Source organism: Thunnus maccoyii, chromosome 6 (assembly GCF_910596095.1).
Source record: "Thunnus maccoyii chromosome 6, fThuMac1.1, whole genome shotgun sequence".
Taxonomy (NCBI): domain Eukaryota; kingdom Metazoa; phylum Chordata; class Actinopteri; order Scombriformes; family Scombridae; genus Thunnus; species Thunnus maccoyii.
The window spans coordinates 9,288,775-9,309,958 of NC_056538.1; the positions used below are offsets into that span (position 1 = coordinate 9,288,775).

The 21,184-nt window shown below is 40.5% G+C and overlaps 1 protein-coding gene across 2 annotated transcripts in view; it reads right to left on the minus strand.

The window, feature by feature from the left end:
• The window catches only part of igsf11 (immunoglobulin superfamily member 11), a 104,852-nt gene that overhangs the window by 56,694 nt on the left and 26,974 nt on the right, over positions 1-21,184 (minus strand). For both annotated transcript variants that reach the window (XM_042415211.1, XM_042415209.1), the window contains one exon: positions 19,186-19,215. In XM_042415211.1, the coding sequence (XP_042271145.1) occupies positions 19,186-19,215 (30 nt within the window). The remainder of the gene's footprint in view (positions 1-19,185; positions 19,216-21,184) is intronic.

Sequence of the window (21,184 nt, forward strand, 5' to 3'; positions counted from 1 at the left end):
ATTAAACTTGGGCTGGTGATTAATTAAATGAAATTTGATTTTCTGTCTATACCATCTTGCATGAAATAAGACCCAATGCAGCCCAGGTTAAGTGAGCCAACTCCCTGTTAAGCTGCTATTATAACCTTCTGCTCCCACTTGGATGAGCTCATTACATTTGAGAGCTGATTAATGAAGGCAGTATAAATCATTGGTATTGTTACAGGCGAATTAAAAGCTGTGCCTCACAAGTGAACGTCTCGCAGATCGAGACGAGATGTTCCCCGGTGAAAGTCTAGATTCTAAACCAAACAGAGGTTTTATTTTTCTAATAGAAGACACTCTACATTCTAAAAGGACAGACCTGCTTTATAGCGCTGCACAGACACGAATACACACAAAGACACTTTTCACACTCTGGCTCACTATTAAACCCATAGGCCTCCTGTGTAACTAATGTGCTCTTCACACTGGACAAGCACAGATACAGTTGCTTTTTTCACACAGATACACCACCTACGCTTGTCCTTTTTTCTCCTTGTTCTCTCTACACTATGTTTAGAGGATTAAACAGTGGAGTTCCTGAGCCTTTTCAGTTGGTGACACAATCTCAGTTCCTGAGCTCGCATCATAGCAAACAGACAAAAGAGTGTGCTTTCTCAAGCTAGATAAATGAAGCTGCTTTGGTGTATTTGGAAAAGGAGATGTGACAGGCTTCTTAGCAAAAAGGAATGGTTTGATATTTTAGGAAATTTAGATGAGAGTAGAGAGTAGAGAAGATTGAGACCACTCTCATGTCTGTGTGGTAAATATAAAGCTATAGCCAGCAGCCAATTATCTTAGCTTAGCATAAAGTATGGAGGCAGGGGGAAACAGCTACCCCGGCTCTGTCCAAAGGTAACAGAAATTTGCATACCAGCACCTCCAGCACATAAAACTGCAACTTGTTGTTTTTACATTTCAGTTTTTGTATGGATTAAATTTTTTTTAAAAATGTGTAAATTAGTGAGTTTTAGAGGTGCCTTCAGGTGGGTAGCTGAACTACTGCTAAACAACTACAGATGTGAGGTTGGTATCAATCTTCTCATCTAAAGGCCTTTACACACCAAGGATGTGACGAATAAACGACACAAAAATGTGAAATACTCGCCTGTGAATATTTCACATGAAAACTATTCATACTGGCAATGATACAAATCTGCAACAGAAACACCAATTTGTGAAAGAATTTGCGACAGCTCATTCATCAGAAAAATTGATGGATTCAACGTCATCCAGTGATGATGATCTCAAACCTGCGCTCAGCGTCCCTGTCCACAGAAGCAGCAGCTCCTGGGGAGCTGAGAGGGCAGCGGCCGGTCAAACTGCCTTCACCAGGCTGACTGACAGCAGAACCAAAATAGTTTTCATGTCAGCTCCACGGGAAGAAATCGACAGTGTTTACTTTGTATTTATTGATTCATTCATTTTATTTCTCCGCCCACCCTAGCAAGTGAATCTGCCTGTACTGAAACAGGCAGACTGGGAGCCTTGATCAATCAATGTAGATACTGTGAATAAGTTCAAAACACATATAGAGCAGGATATTTGTGTGATTTAAACAGCTGTCTGTGCAAATAACACTTCACTAAACGCAACTGCTCGGAGCATAAAAAAAAACACAGTGGGTCTCCATGTCCTTTGTCATACAATACAGGGTGATGAGAAACACCAACAATGAACAGGACATCCGTTCCGCACAACGTGATTGGTTGATGCCTTTATTTGAGGTGCGAGAGCTGAGAAAAATCATTCTGTAAAAACGTACATTGCTTTTTGTCACATAATATTCACATTCTGTCTTCAAGTACTTCTGACAAAAACAACAGTTTGGAAAAAAATATTGACATGCGATTTAATCACAGGTGTGCAAAGGCCTTTCCTCTCAGCAAGGGAATTACTGTATTTCACCAAAAACTATTAAATTTAAAACGTCCATTTCAGTTTTAACTCACAGGAAGTATTTTACATAAACTACCTATCACAATCTAGTTTCTTTTTTAATTGCTACTTTATCAATTAGGCTACTCTATGAAAATCTACATAAAATTTGCAGTTATTTAAACTATTCATCATTCTCTGTTTCACAGTCTACATTAAGATGAGCTGCTAGTTAATGAGCTGAGCTAAAACGGGCTATTTTCTATTTAACATAAGGTCAAACTCTGCACACAGCCATGTAAAAAAGGAATTGCCTTTTTCTGACCTTGTGTAGGTAGGAAAAAAATTCCCACAAACCAAACTATTCCTTCAAGAACCAGACAGACCATATCATATCCCCTGCGGCTCATACCTCCATACGCAGCCTAGCAACTGCACATTTCTGAGATGTATGGTCTCTATGTGTCTGAATTTCTAGCCAGGATCACCTCTTTCTGAGGTGCTGTGAACCACCCTTTCACTCAAGTCTGAGCTGTGTCTCTACAAGCCAGATACTAATAGAGTTTACATCAAAGATTTCCCTCCCACTGTGACAGCCTGGTAGATAGATGTGCTCATGTCTCTCTCTCTCTCTCTCTCCCTTTTTCCCCCCATGTTCTCAACCTATTGCCCTTTCTTCCCTGTTTTGCTGCTTCCCTCCTTTCTCTCTCTGTCTCTCTCTCCACTTCCCACCTCCAGTGGTGTTGGTAGCAGGGTGGAGTGTCACCTTGCTCTGCGCCCAGTGGCCTGTGGCTAGATGATGATTTATAGCTGAGGAAAGCGGGCGTTTGGGAGATGAAGTTGGTGGATGGCTAGGTTTAAAATCACTTGTGGCGGTGTATGAAAGCGTAGCATGATGAATGAATGTAGTCTCTGCATGCCAATCAAAATGATCTTCCTCCAGTGTGTAGCAGGTTTTAGATACATCCAGAGGCTCTGTGCAGCTTTGTCTTCTTCTAATGACCCCAAACACACACACACACATTTGTTTTCTTACACTCTTGTGTATTAGAATGAAGATGCATGGAGGAAGGTAGGCAGCAAAAACTCCTCAAGACAGAGAAACGGAGGTGTTGATTTTAGTAAAGCTTCTCTGCAAAGCCTGTAGATGCCCTCAAGATGTATCGCTGATACAACTAAACAAATACGCAGGTAGTGTTTGTTTCTGTATGGTCTAAAAATGTGAAGTACATTCAAATACAAGTCAAATTCAAACTTTGGACAGAGCAGTCTACAGGCAAACTCAAAAGCATCTTTGTTTTAATGCGTTCCACTGCAGCCCAGTGTGTCAACAACTGCAGCCCAGTGTGTCAATATCATTACGGAAGAAAGCATCAGTGACAAAGAAGAAGTGAGGCATGTCGGATGTTGATGGTGAGAAATGGGTTGGTCTGAACAAAAAAAGCCCCATTCTTTATTGTTCTCCTTCAGACATTTGTCAGTTAACATCAGTGAACAAAGAGACAAGTGTATGTGTGTGTGTGAAATCTTGATTACTGATGGTACATCAGGGAATCAGAGCAATAATGACACAAGGTAGGTGGAAGGGCCCAGATGCAGACTCAGAGACACAGGAGAAGGTAAGTGGAAATTCTTTACTGAAGAATCCACAAACTAAGGACAAAATAAACTGATCACTCTCAATGCAAAACAAGTTGCAGAAGAATAAAACAACTGAGAAGCTGAAAATACTCAAACTAGGAACTGTTGGCCCTGTTTACACCTGGCATTAACATGCATTTCCACATGGGTCTTGAGTGACCACTTGTGATCTCACTTCCCTGCACTATATGCAAATAAACACGTACATCATTTCCGTTTGCAAAGACCGAATTCGTTGTTGTTTTTAAGTGGTGGGAGGACCGGGGGTCCATGTACCCTCTATCAAAAGCTGTGTTCAACTTGTCTGATACAGGATAAACAAATATACAATGCATTGTTTGACCCCTCACAAAAATCAAATGCCCGTCCTATTGATTTGCTCTAGCGCCATGTCGGAACATATATATATATAACAAATATAGAGTTATATGCAGCGATCTCCCTGTAGCTGCGTCTCCCCACTGAGATTTATGCATGAGGCACAGCAGCATAACTTCATTGATTATTTAAATCTCCAACACGCTGACAGGATGGGTCAGGATCTAATGTTAATTAATGTTCTGTGTTCTTCAACACATCCTAAAGGTCAGCTGTTATATACACACAGTCCAGGTTCATACAGTGAAACTGTTTGGAGTAAAGCAGCCATCCTCCTGATAAATACTGAGTTCCATTATGTCGAGCAGCGCAGCAAAACTAAAAACTGTAGTTATCAACTTGACAGGACAGAAGAAACTATCCAGCAACGTTTAGCGTCTGAAATATTTTTTTAGACAAGCAAAAGGCAAGTTATTTTCTGGTTTTGGTTTAATTTCTATTCTAATTGTTGATTTGATGAGGAAAACAGGTTAGGGGAACGGGAAAAACAGGAAAAAACAGGAGGTGGATTATGTTTTTTTTACTTCACATGAAAAATGTAAAAACAAAATAATGCATTTCTTTATCCTGTTATCAAACAAGTTGAACACATCTTTGGACCAGGAGGCAGTGATGCAATTCCTGTGCCTAGTCTGTGGAAAAATAGAGGATGTCAGTTGAGTAGGCGGTCCTTCAATGTGGTCCAGGACACATTCTGTTTACACTGCTAAATGAATGCGGCCACATGCGGCTCAGACCACCTCCAAACATGGTCTGAGTGATCGCATCTCAGTGCGTCCTCAGTGCATCTCGGGTGCGTTCACACCTGTACTTAGAGCTGACCTCTTGTGATCAGATCACCCAAGGTGCATGTTAATGCCAGGTGTAAATAAGGCCAAAGAATTGCACATGGCCTTGATGACATTGCACACAGGTGTGCTACTCCTCCCATGGAAAGCAGTCAACTAGAGAGAGAGAGAACTAAAACACACCAGGCACACAGCATTCATACTAAAAGGAGACTTGAAAAATAAATAGAACACACACTCACAGGGGCTCACAGGGGTGGGATCGTGACAAGTAATAACTTGCCTTTTACCTGCTCTGTATTACAAATTATAATATAATTACTCATTTAAATGCATGTTTTTGCTGATATCATAAGGAGAGCCAGGAGCAGATTCTTGTTTAGTATGCTAATATAATTCTATTCTATTCACTGTGTTTATATTATATGAATAAAATCATACATATCAGCGATAGGAACCCCTGTGATGTGTGGTTCTCTGTAAGGAGCCGCTCCCTACAGCTCAATGAATAACACACAGTATACAAAACAGCATGTGTCTCCTGGACATTTACAGTGGCGGTGGGAAGATCGTAAAATCTTTCCATTACACTGAACACAACATATAGTCTAACATTCATTCTGTGAGGTGAGATGATATATTTGTAGTTGTCTTTTTTCTAACCAAAACATTAATACTGGATGAGTTTAAATGATTCCAGATTATTTTTAGAGTGGACAAATAAATGCAGTTAAACTGTTTAAGACAACAAAGCCAGATGTAACATGAATCGTCCATCACTCCTCATGTGTTTGAACCACAACAGTATGAGTGAGCAACTTGCAGTGGCCAAAACCGTCCATCAGACCAGTAGTCTGTACTGTATGCATTCTCTATGAGTCATAAAACAGTGAGTCCCACAGACAGCTTGTGCTTTGCTTTCCATCTGAGTCCATTCATATGTCAGTGATATCACAGCCACATATTGTTGTTCTGCTCTGTCATCTCCCAGTGAACATATTGTCTGTGGTGGAAAACTGGAAATCTGCTGATTGAGGTTCCCAAAAGGATTTATTTATTGTTCTTCAGTCTGTGCAGAACTGATCCATGCAAAATATGTGACTCCTGAAATATTGAACCAGGATGAAGGATAAGTCTGGTGATATTCTATATTATTGTCAACAAATCACATGAAAAGACCAAAACCAACAATGAATTGATCCTACAACGTATTGTCTATGTCTTATTCCTCTGTGCCATAGAGCTCCATTGTTGTTTAAAAACTATTAAAAACACATTAATGAGCCACACTGTTGCACTGGGTGACATCTTCCTTCATTACCATGAATATAGCCACTGTAGTTCATTTTGACTCAAATCCACATACTGTAAATACTCACTAGACCACCAAATGTGTAGTAATGGACAGCTGAAAACAGTCCCCAGCTAATGCATGGTTTACTCCTGTTTGAGTAAAGTTTACTGAAAACCACAGCGCCCAGTTCTTTTTAGGGAAATACTAAATCATTTTTAATAGTGGAACCATATATTTTTGGGCTGTTTTTAAAGATTCACGTTTTTAGAGGAAACCAATGGGCTTGGGGCTGAGTGAAACAGACAGGGCAGACTCAAAAAGTATTGAGAGACAGGCTAATGTAATGTCGGTTTTGGTCTTTTCACAGGATTTGGGGAAAATACAGAAAAAACATCCTTATCTTTAAAGGTAAGATATATATCATACTGATCCGGTAAAGAACCCATGCAGACATCTTATGAAGTTTAACTTCAGAAATCACATTTGTTTCTCTATATTCAACTCAACTAACCCATAATTTACTTTACAGCATCGGTCCATACTTGTGGTACTTGAGTTCAACTTTTATTAACCCCACTGGGGTTGGTTCTGGTTGGACTCAATCTCTGCTAACAATTTGCTTTCACAATTTCCTCTCACAATTGGTTCACAAATACGGAGAGAAATTGTGGTGAAGGCAAGTTGCAGTTCAGGCTATAGCTAAGGAAAAAGCTAAACCAGTTGGGTTTGATTCATATTTTATCATACTCTGTTGACTGTACTGTCCTCCATCAGGGTATTTCAAAGCTGTACAACTGGCCCAGTTCCCTGCATGTGGCGACAATAGCGTCACCACGCAGTAATGAATCAAATTAAGTGGAATGTCAGCTAGGCTAACAGAGCTCTCCTTCTCCTCTCAGCATGAAAAGGAATAGTTTCATGGCTCCAATTTGTCTCTCCCTGCCCTCACTGGCACATATTTTTGCGTTTCATCTAAAAAATTATGCTACTGGCAAAGACATGAGGAGTAGAAGGGGAGAAAATCCAATTGAAATATAGAATCTTTATTCATGTCTAGAGTCAGAAGTAGAGTAGTTGACTGGTGTAGAGCAGGGCCTTACCATTGGGTTTGATGTAAATAAATGCGATAACATAAATAATATTCAAAGGGGGGGCCTGCACCTTTACTTCTCTCTTTCTACCCCTCTCGCATTCTTCTTCCCTCCCTCTCTCCTGTGAAGATTAAAGTACGTAAAGCTAATGTGAAGGAAGAGTGATACTTTACAGCGACAGAAGAAAGAGATCGACGCAGCAATATGCTGATGATATGGTGATGAGCAAGATGGAAGATGAAAGTGTAAGAGAAGAAGACGGAGAGCGAGAACGAGAGAGCAACATTTTGAATGAATAAATATGCACTGAGGCTTGTGTACAACTGCGTATGTTTTACAGCTAAAGTGACAGCTCCTATATGCCTTTGGCATTCAGAAACAAAACAATGGTTCCACATTTAAAGCAGTCTATTGAGGCCTCTGGATACAGGAAGTAAACAAACCCATTTATTTGTTTGTCTGTGTTTAACCTCTAGCCAACTTCTTTTTTTAAATCGAGTGTACCAAATAGTACTTAATGCTATTATACCGTCAGGTTGTAATGAATTAGGAGAATGACTACAGATTAAAAAGCTTAGCAGTTCCTCACACTGTTGTGATGATTGACAGAAAGTAAACCAAACAACAGAAAATAAATAAAATGCTTTTTCATATGTAAGCTAATCCTCGTCCTTGTGAGTGTGGGCAGTTGTGCCACACAGTGTGAGTCGCTTTAGAGCTCTTATGAGGCATAACAACCTATATTTACAGTGCATTTTGCATGTATACATATTCAGTAGGAAATTATGTTTTCTTTTGAGAGGGTTTGTGACATTGCAAGATTTAACTGAGAAGTTTATGTTATGAAATCACACGTGCTGCATTCAGTACACTTGGATATTAATGACACTGACACAAATGATGAAAACGCCATACAGTTCAATACCATGACATTGTTTGCCAAAGGTGATTATTTACTTTTTTCTTAATGTCTGTCAGACTGTGTTGATGAGGATTTACTTACTTACTGTTTCTCTTTTCCAACATATACAGCCTCAAAACTGTCAGTATCATGAGGTGTGTCTAGCTAACTTGCGACAATCTGTCTTGCTTCTTGTCTCTGCATTTTTGGAGCAAGAAATTCACAAAACAAAAAAAACTGTAAACACAATTAGGACCATCAAACAGTTTTTAGAAATGTTGGAATAGTCTGTGTTGAGCTTCACTATGAAGCACACTTCAGAATATGTGAGTATATTAGTGCAATGGCAGCAAAAGAATGAAGAGGCCGACTGTATTGGTTTTATAATACAAATGATCGATCTTCTCAGTAGGGGCTAAATCCTGGATAGAAAAATCTTATGATTTACAGCAAAAAAGGGAAGCAGGGTGAGGTGGCAGAGGCAGAGCACAAAAGAGTGTGAATGACAGAGGAAAGCAAGAGAGTGAGATTATCTGTGGCCTTTCAATGTAGTTCTAATCCATACTTTACAATATTGTCGCCCGGAGCCAGGAGAGCATAAATCTGCTGCATGACACAGTCTATAGGAACACTTAGCAGACAAATGGACAGGAGGGAACACAGGATATTACACTGTGGACCATGGTAATCTGTCTCTCTCTAGACAGATAAGTATGTTACTATAAGTCCATAGGGGCTAAGTGTACACAGCATGCATGTGGACATTTTTCACTATTATATTATACAGTAGGTGAAATGTGATTCTCCCTCAGGTTTGTGTCAAACTGTGACACTCTACACTCTTCTCAGCACAAGTCCCGCTACCATTTACAAAAACATGCGGCTCGAGCCACTGAATTTTTAGAGCGCTGTGATGAGGGAGATGGTCTATTTGCATCGCCTGTCGCAAACCAAAAGGTGTATCCAATGTCTTGGGGGCGCGGGGAGAAGATGAATAAGGGAAGCGGCGTAAGACTGGCTCTATATATAGCAGGTAATCTATCATCTCATTTTTGTCATCTCCCTTCCCCTCGTTTTTGCTTTGAGGAATGAGGGATTGATGTTCAGAAGATCAGAGGAAGTAAGGAGGGATTCTTGGAGGCTTGGAGAGAGGAGAATAAAGGGAGTGTGTGTATGTGTGTTGGGAGGAGGAAGGAGGGTGCCTGCGTGGAGCGACTGACGACTGCTGTTTTCTGGAGACCCAGTTGCAGCTGGCCGAAGTCCAAGTTGAATAGTTTTGGCTCACACATCTCCAAGAAAAAAGTAAGTGTCAAAAAAGGGGGAAACTATATATCTAACACTTTAGTTTCAAAAGATTTCCGCTGAATCCCATCCTACACTGCAAAAATTGCATTTCCTCTCAACCTGCAACACCATTGCTGCCTGGAGTCAGATATTTCTAAAGTGGATATTGTTTGAACGTCCTGTCAGCTCTGACAGGTTGGATTCCCTGGCACAGAGATCAGTTAGAGATAAATATGCCTTGTTCGCAGGCGCACACATACACAAGAAAACACTCCTGGTAAAAAGCTGAGGGGCCTTGTGAAGCTCCTTTTTGATAAGGTTCACCCTGTGGTCACTTCAAAGCAAGCAGAGATGAAGGAGTGGGTAAGGAAAAGGAAAGAGTGAGGAGGAGTGAGGAGTGAGACATGAGGCGGGATAAAAAAGATGGGAGCAAATGGCAGTTGAATGTGGGCGAAGCGTGGGTAAGGTGAAAGAAATGCAGGGAAGGATTACTGTGCAAAAACAAAACACAGAAAGAAGGAGACAGATTTGCATGGGAAAGACAGCAGGACACACAGGCACACAGGCAAGAATACAACTTGTACACACACTAGAACATGCCGCTGCACATGCTCACACACACATCACACCCCCGAACCTGGGGAGTTGAATCTGGAGTGTTATCAAGAGATTTTGGAGGCTGCATCTCGCCCCTCTGTGCAGGTCCCAGCAAAAGCAGCAATTTATTGCTGAGAGAGAATCCTCACAATCTCAATCTAGAAACTCTCTGATGAGTAGCTATGGTAAGGCCTGCAGGCATGCACTAATACATACGGGAGAGAGGGAGATCATTAGAATAACTCAACCATTCATAGACGGTAGACAGTTTGCTAGCTAGCTCCATCTAGAAACCCTTCCCCTGAATAATTCACAGAGGTGTAAATAAAATATATCCAATGGCCTTCACCTAAAAAAAAAAAAAAATTAGAAACAGGATAGCTACCATGCTGAGTAATGAGTTCTTCTCTTGCAGATGAGTTGATATGACATGCATGCGGATGCGTGACATAAAAAAGACCTTACCTCAAAATTCAGTTATTCACATTGATATTCAAGGACGGGGTTGTGTTGCTTGATTTAAAACAGAATATTTCATCTATATATCTGCCTTTGATAATGACACTAAAGCACTGCCATTTCTCCAAAACTGCAAGAAAATCATAACAGGCAGTGATTGCAATGATGTCCAGAAGTGCTATTATCAAAAAGCATTAACTGGGAAACATTGTTATCCAATCGGTTGGCGCTCGGCAGGCGCATTACCATCCTTTAATTTTCCCAGAATAACAGATGATAGCAGAGCGTTTAGTGCCTTTCTCCTGCAGCGAAGAGTGCAATATTGTCTGAATAATGTATGAGCACAACGATGTGGCCCAAATCATCCCCAAAACAAATAGCACCATAATCAATGGGGCGGCGAGCTGTGTATGTGTGTGTGTGTGTGTGTGTGTGTGTATGCATGTGACATATCAGTCCTCCTCAGATATATGACAGAGCATTAGGAGACAGACTGCCACTAAGGGAGATGAAAGGTGGCAAGGACAAGAAATCAAAGCAGTTCCCAGTCAGGAGAAGATGAATAGGCCACAGGTCTTTCCACACGTCCCACTGGTGCTACAGTGTTAACACGCTGCGGTGATGTGGTCGTCAAACTGTGTGCCAAAGCTACAAGAGAGACTGAGCAGAAATCAATACGCGCTCCAGCCGATTCCTCATCGTGGTTCCTTTGATTATGACAATCACTCCATGTGGTCGGGGTATGGATCATTTGTTGCTCTGCTGGCTCAAGGGCACAGCTTCTGGCACACAAAAACCGTTTTATTTCCTAAAGGTCAATCAATAAGAACACTAGCTCATTTCCCCCTGGTCACTCTTGTATTGCTGAAATTATGCAATAATTAGTTTTAAATAGGCCTCACGGGATTGTGAAACTCCCTTAGCACACAGCAGACTGTGTAATTTTGCAAGTTAAATGAAAAAAAAAAAAACCAAGGAAGAGAAGGTTACAGCTCTTTCAGAACATTAGATTAACATCTTATATCTTATATTTGGAAACCCTAATCCAGAAACAAGTCTTCAGCCCTTTCATGGAACTTAAATCTGCTATTCCAAGATACTTAGAGTATTTTTTGCCAGAATAAGACAGATACACTCCTTCTCTTTGTCCATACAATTTTCTTTCAGTTTCTGTTTTCATTTCTTTGCTCTCTTCTTGGTGTCCAAATGCCAAGGTTGAGACACTTAAAAGATGTCTCCTGGTTGAGCTCTCAGAGACAGACATCTAAAGACAGCTGCTCCTCCTCTTCCCTCCCTCCCCCCTCTCCTTCACTCCTTGCCTTCCTCTCTCTGTCAATCTCAGAAAAACTTTTAACTCCCCTCTTCCAGCCCCACCTCTCCCAGCTCACCACATTTCCCCCCATCTGTTCTCTCTCCTTTTAAACTATTCTTACTCATTTTGCCTTCCAAGAACATCTTTTCTTGCATTTGCTTACAATGAATAGTTATTCCACTGAGGGAAATGGGTCAAGTGTGTCATATCAGTAGTTAGTCAGTCAGATAGGCAGGCAGTCTGTGTGTGTTTTTGTGTGATGTCTCAGGAGTTTCTTCTCAGCTCCTATTACTCTGACACAACACTTTCTAAATTAGCCGCCTGACACAAACCACTGCCTCTGAGTCTCAGGGCTCGACCCTCAACCTTACCCACAATGTCTCCCTCGCTGTACACACACCTCAGGTTGGGACTCAAAAGATATCTCAGCGTGAAAATGGAACACCTTAAAAACATTCTCACACCAAAGTTATCTAAATCTCATTATATTGCTCTTTTGTGATGAAAATCTACTGCTGATAGTCTCTGTACTCTGAAAAGAAGAACTGTGAAAAGGTGACTGTAGCTTATATAGAAATGTGCAATTGGAACAATGTTGGCTAGCAGATGTAGTGTCTTTAACAGACAATATGATCATGAACTGCTCTATACATAATTAAACCGTGATAGCACCACAGTCACTGACCTTGTTAAAAGCAAACTCATGGCTGTCACTTTGTTGTGGCCTATATTATGGTTAGTCTATACCAAGTTGCTTCTACCCTTTAAACCCAACTCACAGTTTTGAGCCTGTTGGTCTCAGACACTTGAAGGTGTGATGATTAATGATATTGCTGGTGATGGGATTGAGCAGCGGGACTTAAGCTGTGCCCTTTTTCTTCCGTTCCTGTGGCTGGCATCTGCCCAACTCACACATGTAGAGAGAAAGTAGTCCTATCCCTGGCTAGAGGGCAGAGTGAGGGAGAGCCAACATATTATATTCCTGGCACATCACAAGAGAATAATATAGAATAGAATGGAATAGAATGGAATGGAATAGAATGGAATGGAATAGAATAGAATATTTTTTCAAACCCAAATGACAAATTTGAGATAACTATTTATACACTGATGCTGATCCAAATGTTTCATTAGCAGAAAGACTGGAAACAGGGGAAACAGCTAACCTGTCCAAAGGTAAAAAAATCTGCCTACCAGCACCTTTAAAGCTCACTAATTAACATATTATATATTTCTTGATTAATCTGTACAAAAAATAAATTGTAAAAAAAGACAAGTTGTGCTTTTACAGAGGGTTATGTGCCAAACTATTCCTTGATCAGTCACTTCTTGATCAGTCTTGAACAGTGACTTCTGTTAGCAGATTTTGCTACCTTTGGACAAAACCAGACTAGCTGTTTCCCCCTCTTTCCAGTCCTTGTGTTAAAGCTACTAGCTGTAGTCTTGTGTTGAACTGACACACATGGAGAGTGGAATTGATCCTCTCATGTAACTCTTGACAAGAAAGCAAATAAGTGTATTTTACAAAATGTCAAACATTTCCTTTAAGCACACTAGTTGTGGTTATATGTCGATTCATGCATAGATTTTAATTTCTCCTGTATGTAGAAAAATGTATCACATTTAAGAATACAAAAGAGATATAATATATCTATGAAGTGTGCAGAAAAAAACAGTTGTAGCAAGTTTAGTAATATAAAAGGGTTATAAGATATCTAGTATATTTTTAACGTGTGTAAACAGTGTTATTAGGAGCTCCTGTGTGGTGCTGAAACTATGAGGACAGTTGGCTAGGTAGGTTTATTTGAATTGGACATCTGATCGCACCGCGGCCATTCAATAACTAAGTGGCACGCACTGTTAATTCCAAGCGGTGTTTGTTTCAACTTTCAACTTTAATAGGATTATAATATACATTCTACAGAACTGCAGAACGAATGAGATACAAGCAGTGAGGGTTACTTATATACACTAAGGTAAGATTTCATGTCACATGTGGTAGCCTTCTTTTAGTACCGTAGGGAGCTGCTTGGAAAGGTGCTAGTGTGTTCTGTGTCATTCACCTCATACTGCACAGCCCTGACCTCTGTCTGTCTCATAAACAGAGGCTTAGAACTTTGCGTGTGTGTGTGTGTGTGTGTGGAAGGTGGAGGTTGTAGGGTCAGAAAGAGTATGAGTGAAAGTGAAAGTGAGAGAGAGATGAGTGACAGTCCGGAACGAGATGTCCTGTGGCATTTTATCCCTCCAGTGGAGCCATCCGTGCACCTTGATGCACTATGATGTTAACTCTACTCACTGTTGCACCAAAATCCCAGAACACATCATGTCAGATATAAGATGTATTATTCTACTCCACAGAGCAGCCTTTCTTTGGTACCTACTGCTGGAAACAACAGAGTCAACAATCAGAAACTTTTCTTTTACTGGAGCCTGCACTTGTAAGATTCTTTTGTCCTATTAGGCAGGGCAATATGAAAAGATGTCTCATGATAACAGTATACAGTACATATGGTGGAATCTTCTGCTGCATTTTCAAGCCTTTCAAAAATCATTCTAAGACAGCTCATAGTGTTACGTCAGGTAGAAAAATTGTGTAAAATCAGACACTATATTAAACACAATCACAGAATATAGCCGCAAGCGGCAGTTCGTGGGTTCAAATCTTTTTGCACTCAACGGAAGGAAGCAACTCAATCGCCAAAATGAAAGCCACAAGCAGCAACGAGCAGGTTTCAGGCTTCACAAAGGTGAGCAAAGTCACTTCAGCTGGTTTATTTCTGTTTAATTAAGTAGTGAGACCAATCACACACTTGTTTCATCTTCTCAAAGCCTGCAGCATTTCAATAATTGCACACTCAAAGTTCCGCCATTCGTCTCCCCTTCATCAGATGTGAACGAAACTTGGTGTGTATGTTCAGGAGACAGTGCAGGATGTCTCTAGTGAGTTTAATTGGGATTGCTCAAAGGCATCTTGAGTTATGAGCAAATATGTGATAGGCCACACCCACTCGCACCAATCAATATGGCACCTCAGATTTTGGTTAATACTTGCCCTCAGAGCGTGCACACCAATTTTGATGAAATTCTATCACTGAGTCCTGTTTTTGTCAACTGATTGTTATTTAAAACCAGATGAGTTTCACCCTTCTATGAATTGGACAAAGTAATTCATACTTTTATCTTTTCTAGGATCGATTATTGGTAGGTAATGCTGGTTCCAATGCTGTAAAAGTACCAAAAGCAGAAGGTATGTTATCCCAACAAAAACCTTTTAGGGAGGACATGAGACCATTGTTTTGTCTCCAGCATAATCTACATTTGTGATCATTTATGTTCTCACTTACTCTCTTACATCTCCCTCCTCACTTTTGTCATTAGGTATAAATGATGTAAGCTCAGTCATGTCATACATTTCCACTTACAAATCATTTTTACAAACTTGCATTTTTGCACAAGGTGTTTCTTTTTAAACATTCCTTTTGAACAATGGGAGCCATCTCTTCCTCCTCCAAGCCTGCCGCTCTCTCTCCCCTAACTTCCCCATCCCTCCATTGTCGTCAGATCATATTATGTGAACTCTCATTACAGGGGTGGTAATAGACTCTTCAGCACTAAGATCCTCTTTATTATCCGTCAACTGTGAACTACATCTCTAAGCTGATTAGCCAGAGCTGTCTTTTCAGCATTTCAATTAGGAGCATTTTGAAAAGTCAAGCAGATTGCATGCCTTATATTCATTACTGACATTCTTAGAGCGCTACACGATGTTCAAATACAGTAATCCAAGAAACACATTACGACAGCGAGGATGAAAGAGCTACAGAAGAATGACATCATAGCAGATTTTAAATATTGGACTCACAGGGAAATGGCAAAAGTAGCTATTAACAGCAATCCAATACAACAGAAAGACATACAGTTTTAGCATTAATAGCCCAAGTGGTAATCCAATGCCTGTCACACAAACACACAAAGACACACACAGTTAATGGTGTGCTGTAAAGAACTACACAAGACAAATAAAAATATTTCAAGAAGCATCTTCATTGCCATTAAGTACTGTTCCTTTTTACGTTAAAGGACGACTGTGGTCTAAAGCCTAAAGATGCAGACAATTTAATACAAGATTATGTCTGTGTTAGCTTTAGCTGTGGTTGAATTTATCTTTATCTGTTTTTATGCCACTGTCTGCTCTCAGAGGACTGTGAAATAGCAAGAACTGATAAATTTGTCATTCTGAGTAGTGTGAAGAGAGGCTCTCTCGTCGCTGTACCCCCATAAGCGCCCACAGGGCAGGCAGCACCTATGCTTAATCTCGCTGTTCGTCTGTCTCCGTTCGTGTCATTTCAGACAAGCTTGTAGAGTAAATGTCCCACATAGGGGACCTGATGTCTGGGAAAGAATGAGAGAAGGTGAGAAGGGGAAGCGGAAGAGGAGGAAATTGAGGGAGAGGAAAGGGAGGATGAGGTTGTGACTCCTAGTGCTAATGGATTTGGGTCAGATGACGAGGATATGATCTGCTCAGTACCGTGTGTGTATGTGTGTGTGTGTGTGTGCTCACATGCACATGTGGAGTGCACGGTTTTGTGATGTCATTAGCAGTCGAGCCAAAATATGATGATCTCGGGGTATTATCGGTATCTGTTTAAGGTATCCGGCTTTATCAAATACCCACTTGACACAGGAGTCACCATCGTGTTTTATTCATTCTGTCTCTGTCTGACTCTCTCTCATTCACACACACACACGCTCACACTCTCACTAATTCATGCAGTCATTGTTAATCCAGCTGTGTGCTGGTACAGGGATGTGCTGTACATGGCTGACGACCATGTCGCTGAGGTGGTGATGTCATACCTGTCTTTATTTTAGTTTTACTGCTGTTATTGCTGTTGTTGCAAACCACTCAGGAACACAGGCTGTACATCTGAATCTATCAAGGAGAATAAACTTTACACTCTGCCCTTCACATTATAGTGCAGTGAGTTTCTCTCCATGGAGATCATCAATGCTGTAAATGCATGTGTCTCTGCACTAAGTGAAGTGTTGTTGTCATGTTCTCAGTCGTATTAATTTGACAAAGAGCTCAGCCTCACTTAGAGCATCAGTCTGAGAGAGCAGAAGAGGGGAAAGAAGGGAAACAGTCGTACACACTGCAGAAATCATGTACCATTTGCCACAGAACAACTGCAGCAGAGCAGCTGAGAGTCAAGTGCCATTTCCCTGGGCACCTTAGTGGTACTTGTAGAGGAAGATGAGAGCCTGCCACATTTTAAATGAGATTTTCCTACCAAACAGATACTTTTTTTACAGCTGTGTTTTCAGCCACAAGCATCTTTCGCTAACTCTATCTAAAGCTGTTCTAGCAATTTGGTATGTTTTCCATTTTTTTTATCCATTCAGATTCAGATCTCAAAATACTCGCACAATGTTTGCATCACAGGATAAAATAATGCAATGTGCTTTTTTAATCCTTGTGAAAATCTTCTCTGCAAGTAGGTCAGAGCACGTGGTCAATAACTGAACAGTACGTCCAGTGCAGGTATGTAATTTTGCTCAAAGACACTTCAGCGAAGCAAATCTGGCTGAGGAACAGTGTCACTGACTACTAAATCCCCCCTGCCAACAGTTTAATTGTTCTTAAGTATTTACTAAGTGGAGATTTATGAATCACTAAATAACAGATTGCACCACACAAATGAGTTCTTACATACAGATTAGTTGTTACAGATCTGAATATTTACACCTACACCACCTAGCTAGCTAGTATGTGACAATATTGTGTGTGACCCTTTTGAGAGAGGTTGTTAGATGTAAAATGAAACATGGCCACTATATCTGATGTAACAAAGATTTTAAATTACATTTCACAAAAATAACACAATATATCTCACATTATGAAGTATATTGAAAATGTTATGCTGATAACATCAGGCTAAATGACCAAATGAGGTCACTTAGGTGGTGTGAAGTATTTCCAGGTCAGTTTAATATGCCTTTTGGCCTCCTGAAACTATTATTTTAGGAAGTTATGTTACAGCTCAGGATGCTACACTGACTTCCTGTTTACATAGTTGACTGCTTTTTATTGGACAGCGCTACAGGTGTTTCCTGCAACAGATTTATACATTACTAGCTACAGTAAGACATTCCTTAGCTTTGAATGTTGCAATCCAACTAGTTTGAAACTAACTGGTAGATCCTAGGACATTAGGAAGGACTTTACACACAAATTTAGTGATGGATTTATGAATAGCTGATGCGACACAATCCCGAGGAGTAGTTTTGCTGGCATAACGCACATCCTAAATACTATATACATTCCTAATAGAATGGATTTTTAGGACTTTCACATTGGAAAGCAGAGGGTATGGTCTGTGATCACGGAAACCCAGATTAGGATTTGACAGGCTATGAAGAATGTTTGGTGTGGTCGTGTATATGGGTGGGACAGAGAGGGAGATAAAGTGGTGTTTGGAGACATCCCGAGATTTAAGACAAGACAGAAGAAAAGCAAACATTTCAATGAAGCATGAAGTAGTCATGAAGAATGAGGACGCAAAGAGAGAGGAAGAAAATTAAGGCCAGGAGGATGAGGGAGCAGTCAGATTGGGATTGAGAAGTGTCAAACGGAGGAACATGGTGGAGATCGGAGTCTGAATGGGAGAGGAGGAGAGGGAACAAGACCGGAAACGCAGTAGGAAGGGAGCACAGAAAAATACAGAGAGAAACACAATGAGGAAATGCAATAGGAAATAAACTAGAGTGACAGATAGAGGGAGCGATACTGAGCGCTCAAACGTAGTAGAGGAGACAGCAGATGGTGGGGATTATTCTGGACTAAAATACTCTGGGATCTACAGAGGGAAGGCCGCAGACATAAACCGTTACAGACTCCATCTGCCAGAAATAGACCAAAAAGAGCTGTATGTCCACCATCGCCATAACGATAAAACGCTGCCTAGATGAACTCCAAATGGCTCCATTTTTTTTATGATGATTGTGTTTTTTATTAAAATTAGTTGGGAGAGTCATCCTGTCGAGTCATTAGATTGACATACTGTACATACATAGCTACATAAACAACATGGGACCTTTTCAAATAATCATATCAACTAAAAATGTAGGTAAGCAAACATTAATTTCTTATAGATGGTATTCGACATAATATGGGGCATGAACACATACTAGTTTTTTTGCAGTAGGTGCATGTGTGCTATGAGTATTTCAGTATGTGTTTGTGTGTGATTATGACTGATACCATAAGACACCCCTAATCCACATTTTATGTTCACTGTGATTAGGATAACAGGCTGCTGCACTAAATGTGTGTGTGTGTGAGTGAGTGTTCAGGGAAATCAACAACAAACCCGGTCTACAAATCTCCCCAATAAAGCCTCAATATCCATCCACACACACAAACCTGAGCACACACAACTGCAGATACAGTCTAATGCCAGCTAATCATCCTGTCTCCCCCTGCATGCAGAGAAAAAGAGAGTAGAGAAAGAAGTGATCTTGAGGTTTGTTTTTTTTTTTACCTTTCCCTGTGTGTAGATCAAACCTTGAACCTGCAAAAAGAGGAGAAAAAACATAATTACTGTTGTGTTCTTACTGAGCACAAGCAAAGCTGAACAGATCATACAGTGAGCTACCACACTGATGAAGCAATTTAAACAAGAACCAACAGCATTAGCTCCTCTCTGTAGGCAGACAGAACCCACACCATGCTCCGTTCCTGTCAGCAGCCTTTCTCAATACTCCTCTGTAATTGCCTATTGAGCCGTGTCACTCAAGCCTTGTACTTTATGTTCCTGCAACAGCAAGTAATTGTTAGTACGTTCTAGTCTCAGCGTTAGTGTTAGAATGCCAAATTTATTGACTTTTTCTGTGTGTTTAAAGAGAAAGAGAGTGTGTGTTTGTGTGTGCATGTGTGTTATTGACTAATTATGTGCCCTGTCAGGGGACAGTTAATTAAATCCTTCCCTGGCACTGAGCATAAAGTAATTATTGTGCATGGATGCATATCCACCGAAAAAAGTCAACATCCACGTGTGCTTAATACATATCACGTGTACATGCACATCTTTAATACACACACAAAACCCATTTTTCTTCACATGCCTGCACCCATTCTTACACCCACCAGTACTCAGATTGCAAACCAGTGCCAAACTTTTGCATCATCACCTTGTATTGTGAGTGTTTACGATTAAAATGATGGGACATATTTCTGTCATCATCAGCTGATTCACAGTAACATGTGCACCCAAACAAACTTTTTATTCTCTCTCTCTCTCTGCCAGGCAAATTAAAATCAGATGGCAGCTGGGTGTACCACCATTGACTTGCATCTGACAAGCCGCCAATATCATCTTTACTGCTGTCATCATTACAATTGGCAGCAATCAAGCTATTTGACTTCTCACAGTTGAATGCACCAGTATGGCAGCACAATGCCTCTTACATTTGACTGATACAGTATTAAAGAATACAGTGTGTTAGAGAGGTTACTGAAAGGGCAAATTAGATACATTGTTAGAGTGCAATGTATGATTCATTGTTTCAGCTCTGCACTAAGAGGTTTGCTAATGCTCACTAGCCACAGAGGACATAACAGAGAATACTTTGAAGATACGTTTGCATCTTCATTTTGATACGTAATAAATAATGGATTAACTGGGAATTTGAATGAATGTTTTATACGCCTCCCAGTGCCAAACTGTGCCCACCAACACTGCCAGGAGTAATTTCCCAAAACAACATTTTCTCCCTAATTCCCTGAACCACTCTGCCCTCAATTACTGGTCTCCAGTCTGAAGCCGGTGAACAAACCAGCTCATATCTGCTGGATGAAAGACTTGTCGTCTAGTTGGTTTGTACATCTGCTAACAGATGTCCGCTACATCTGCTGTCTGATAACAGGATCTGCTCAGTGGGATGGTCCAGCACTGGCTGCAGATTGATCAGTGACATTTTGCTGAGCTACAGTGTGTGTTTGAGAATTGTTGCCTTCACTGAAGACGCTTTGAATGTTATCATCAATGACAAAAGGCTTTTTTGCCTGCATGGAACCACATAACATGACTTTTGGCGGGAAAAAGACTTGTAAATGTGTATTTCTGTCTCTTATTTCCTTAAATTACAAACCTTTCTCACAACTCTGGACTTGAAATAGCTGATAGCTGAGAAGAGCTGTTAGAGAAAGACTAGTTTTTATTTTTTATTCTTATTCTTTTTTTTTAATTTTAAAGAATTAGTCACCTTTCTTTCTATGTAAAACACTACTTTATTGTCTGGCAAGTGGTAGTTCCATTCACAGTTCTGTGAAAAGAGGAGACACTGGCAGATAAGATGTGTGTCCTCAGCTGACAACCTTTGATTCTCTCAGGCTGAACAGAGACTGACCACCCAGGCTACAGGAGCCCTAGAAACAACAGGAGCTGCTGTGGCATACAAATAAGCTTCACAATCTGCTATTGACACACATGCACACACATTACAGTAACACACTTGCATATCTATGCTATTCATAGGCAA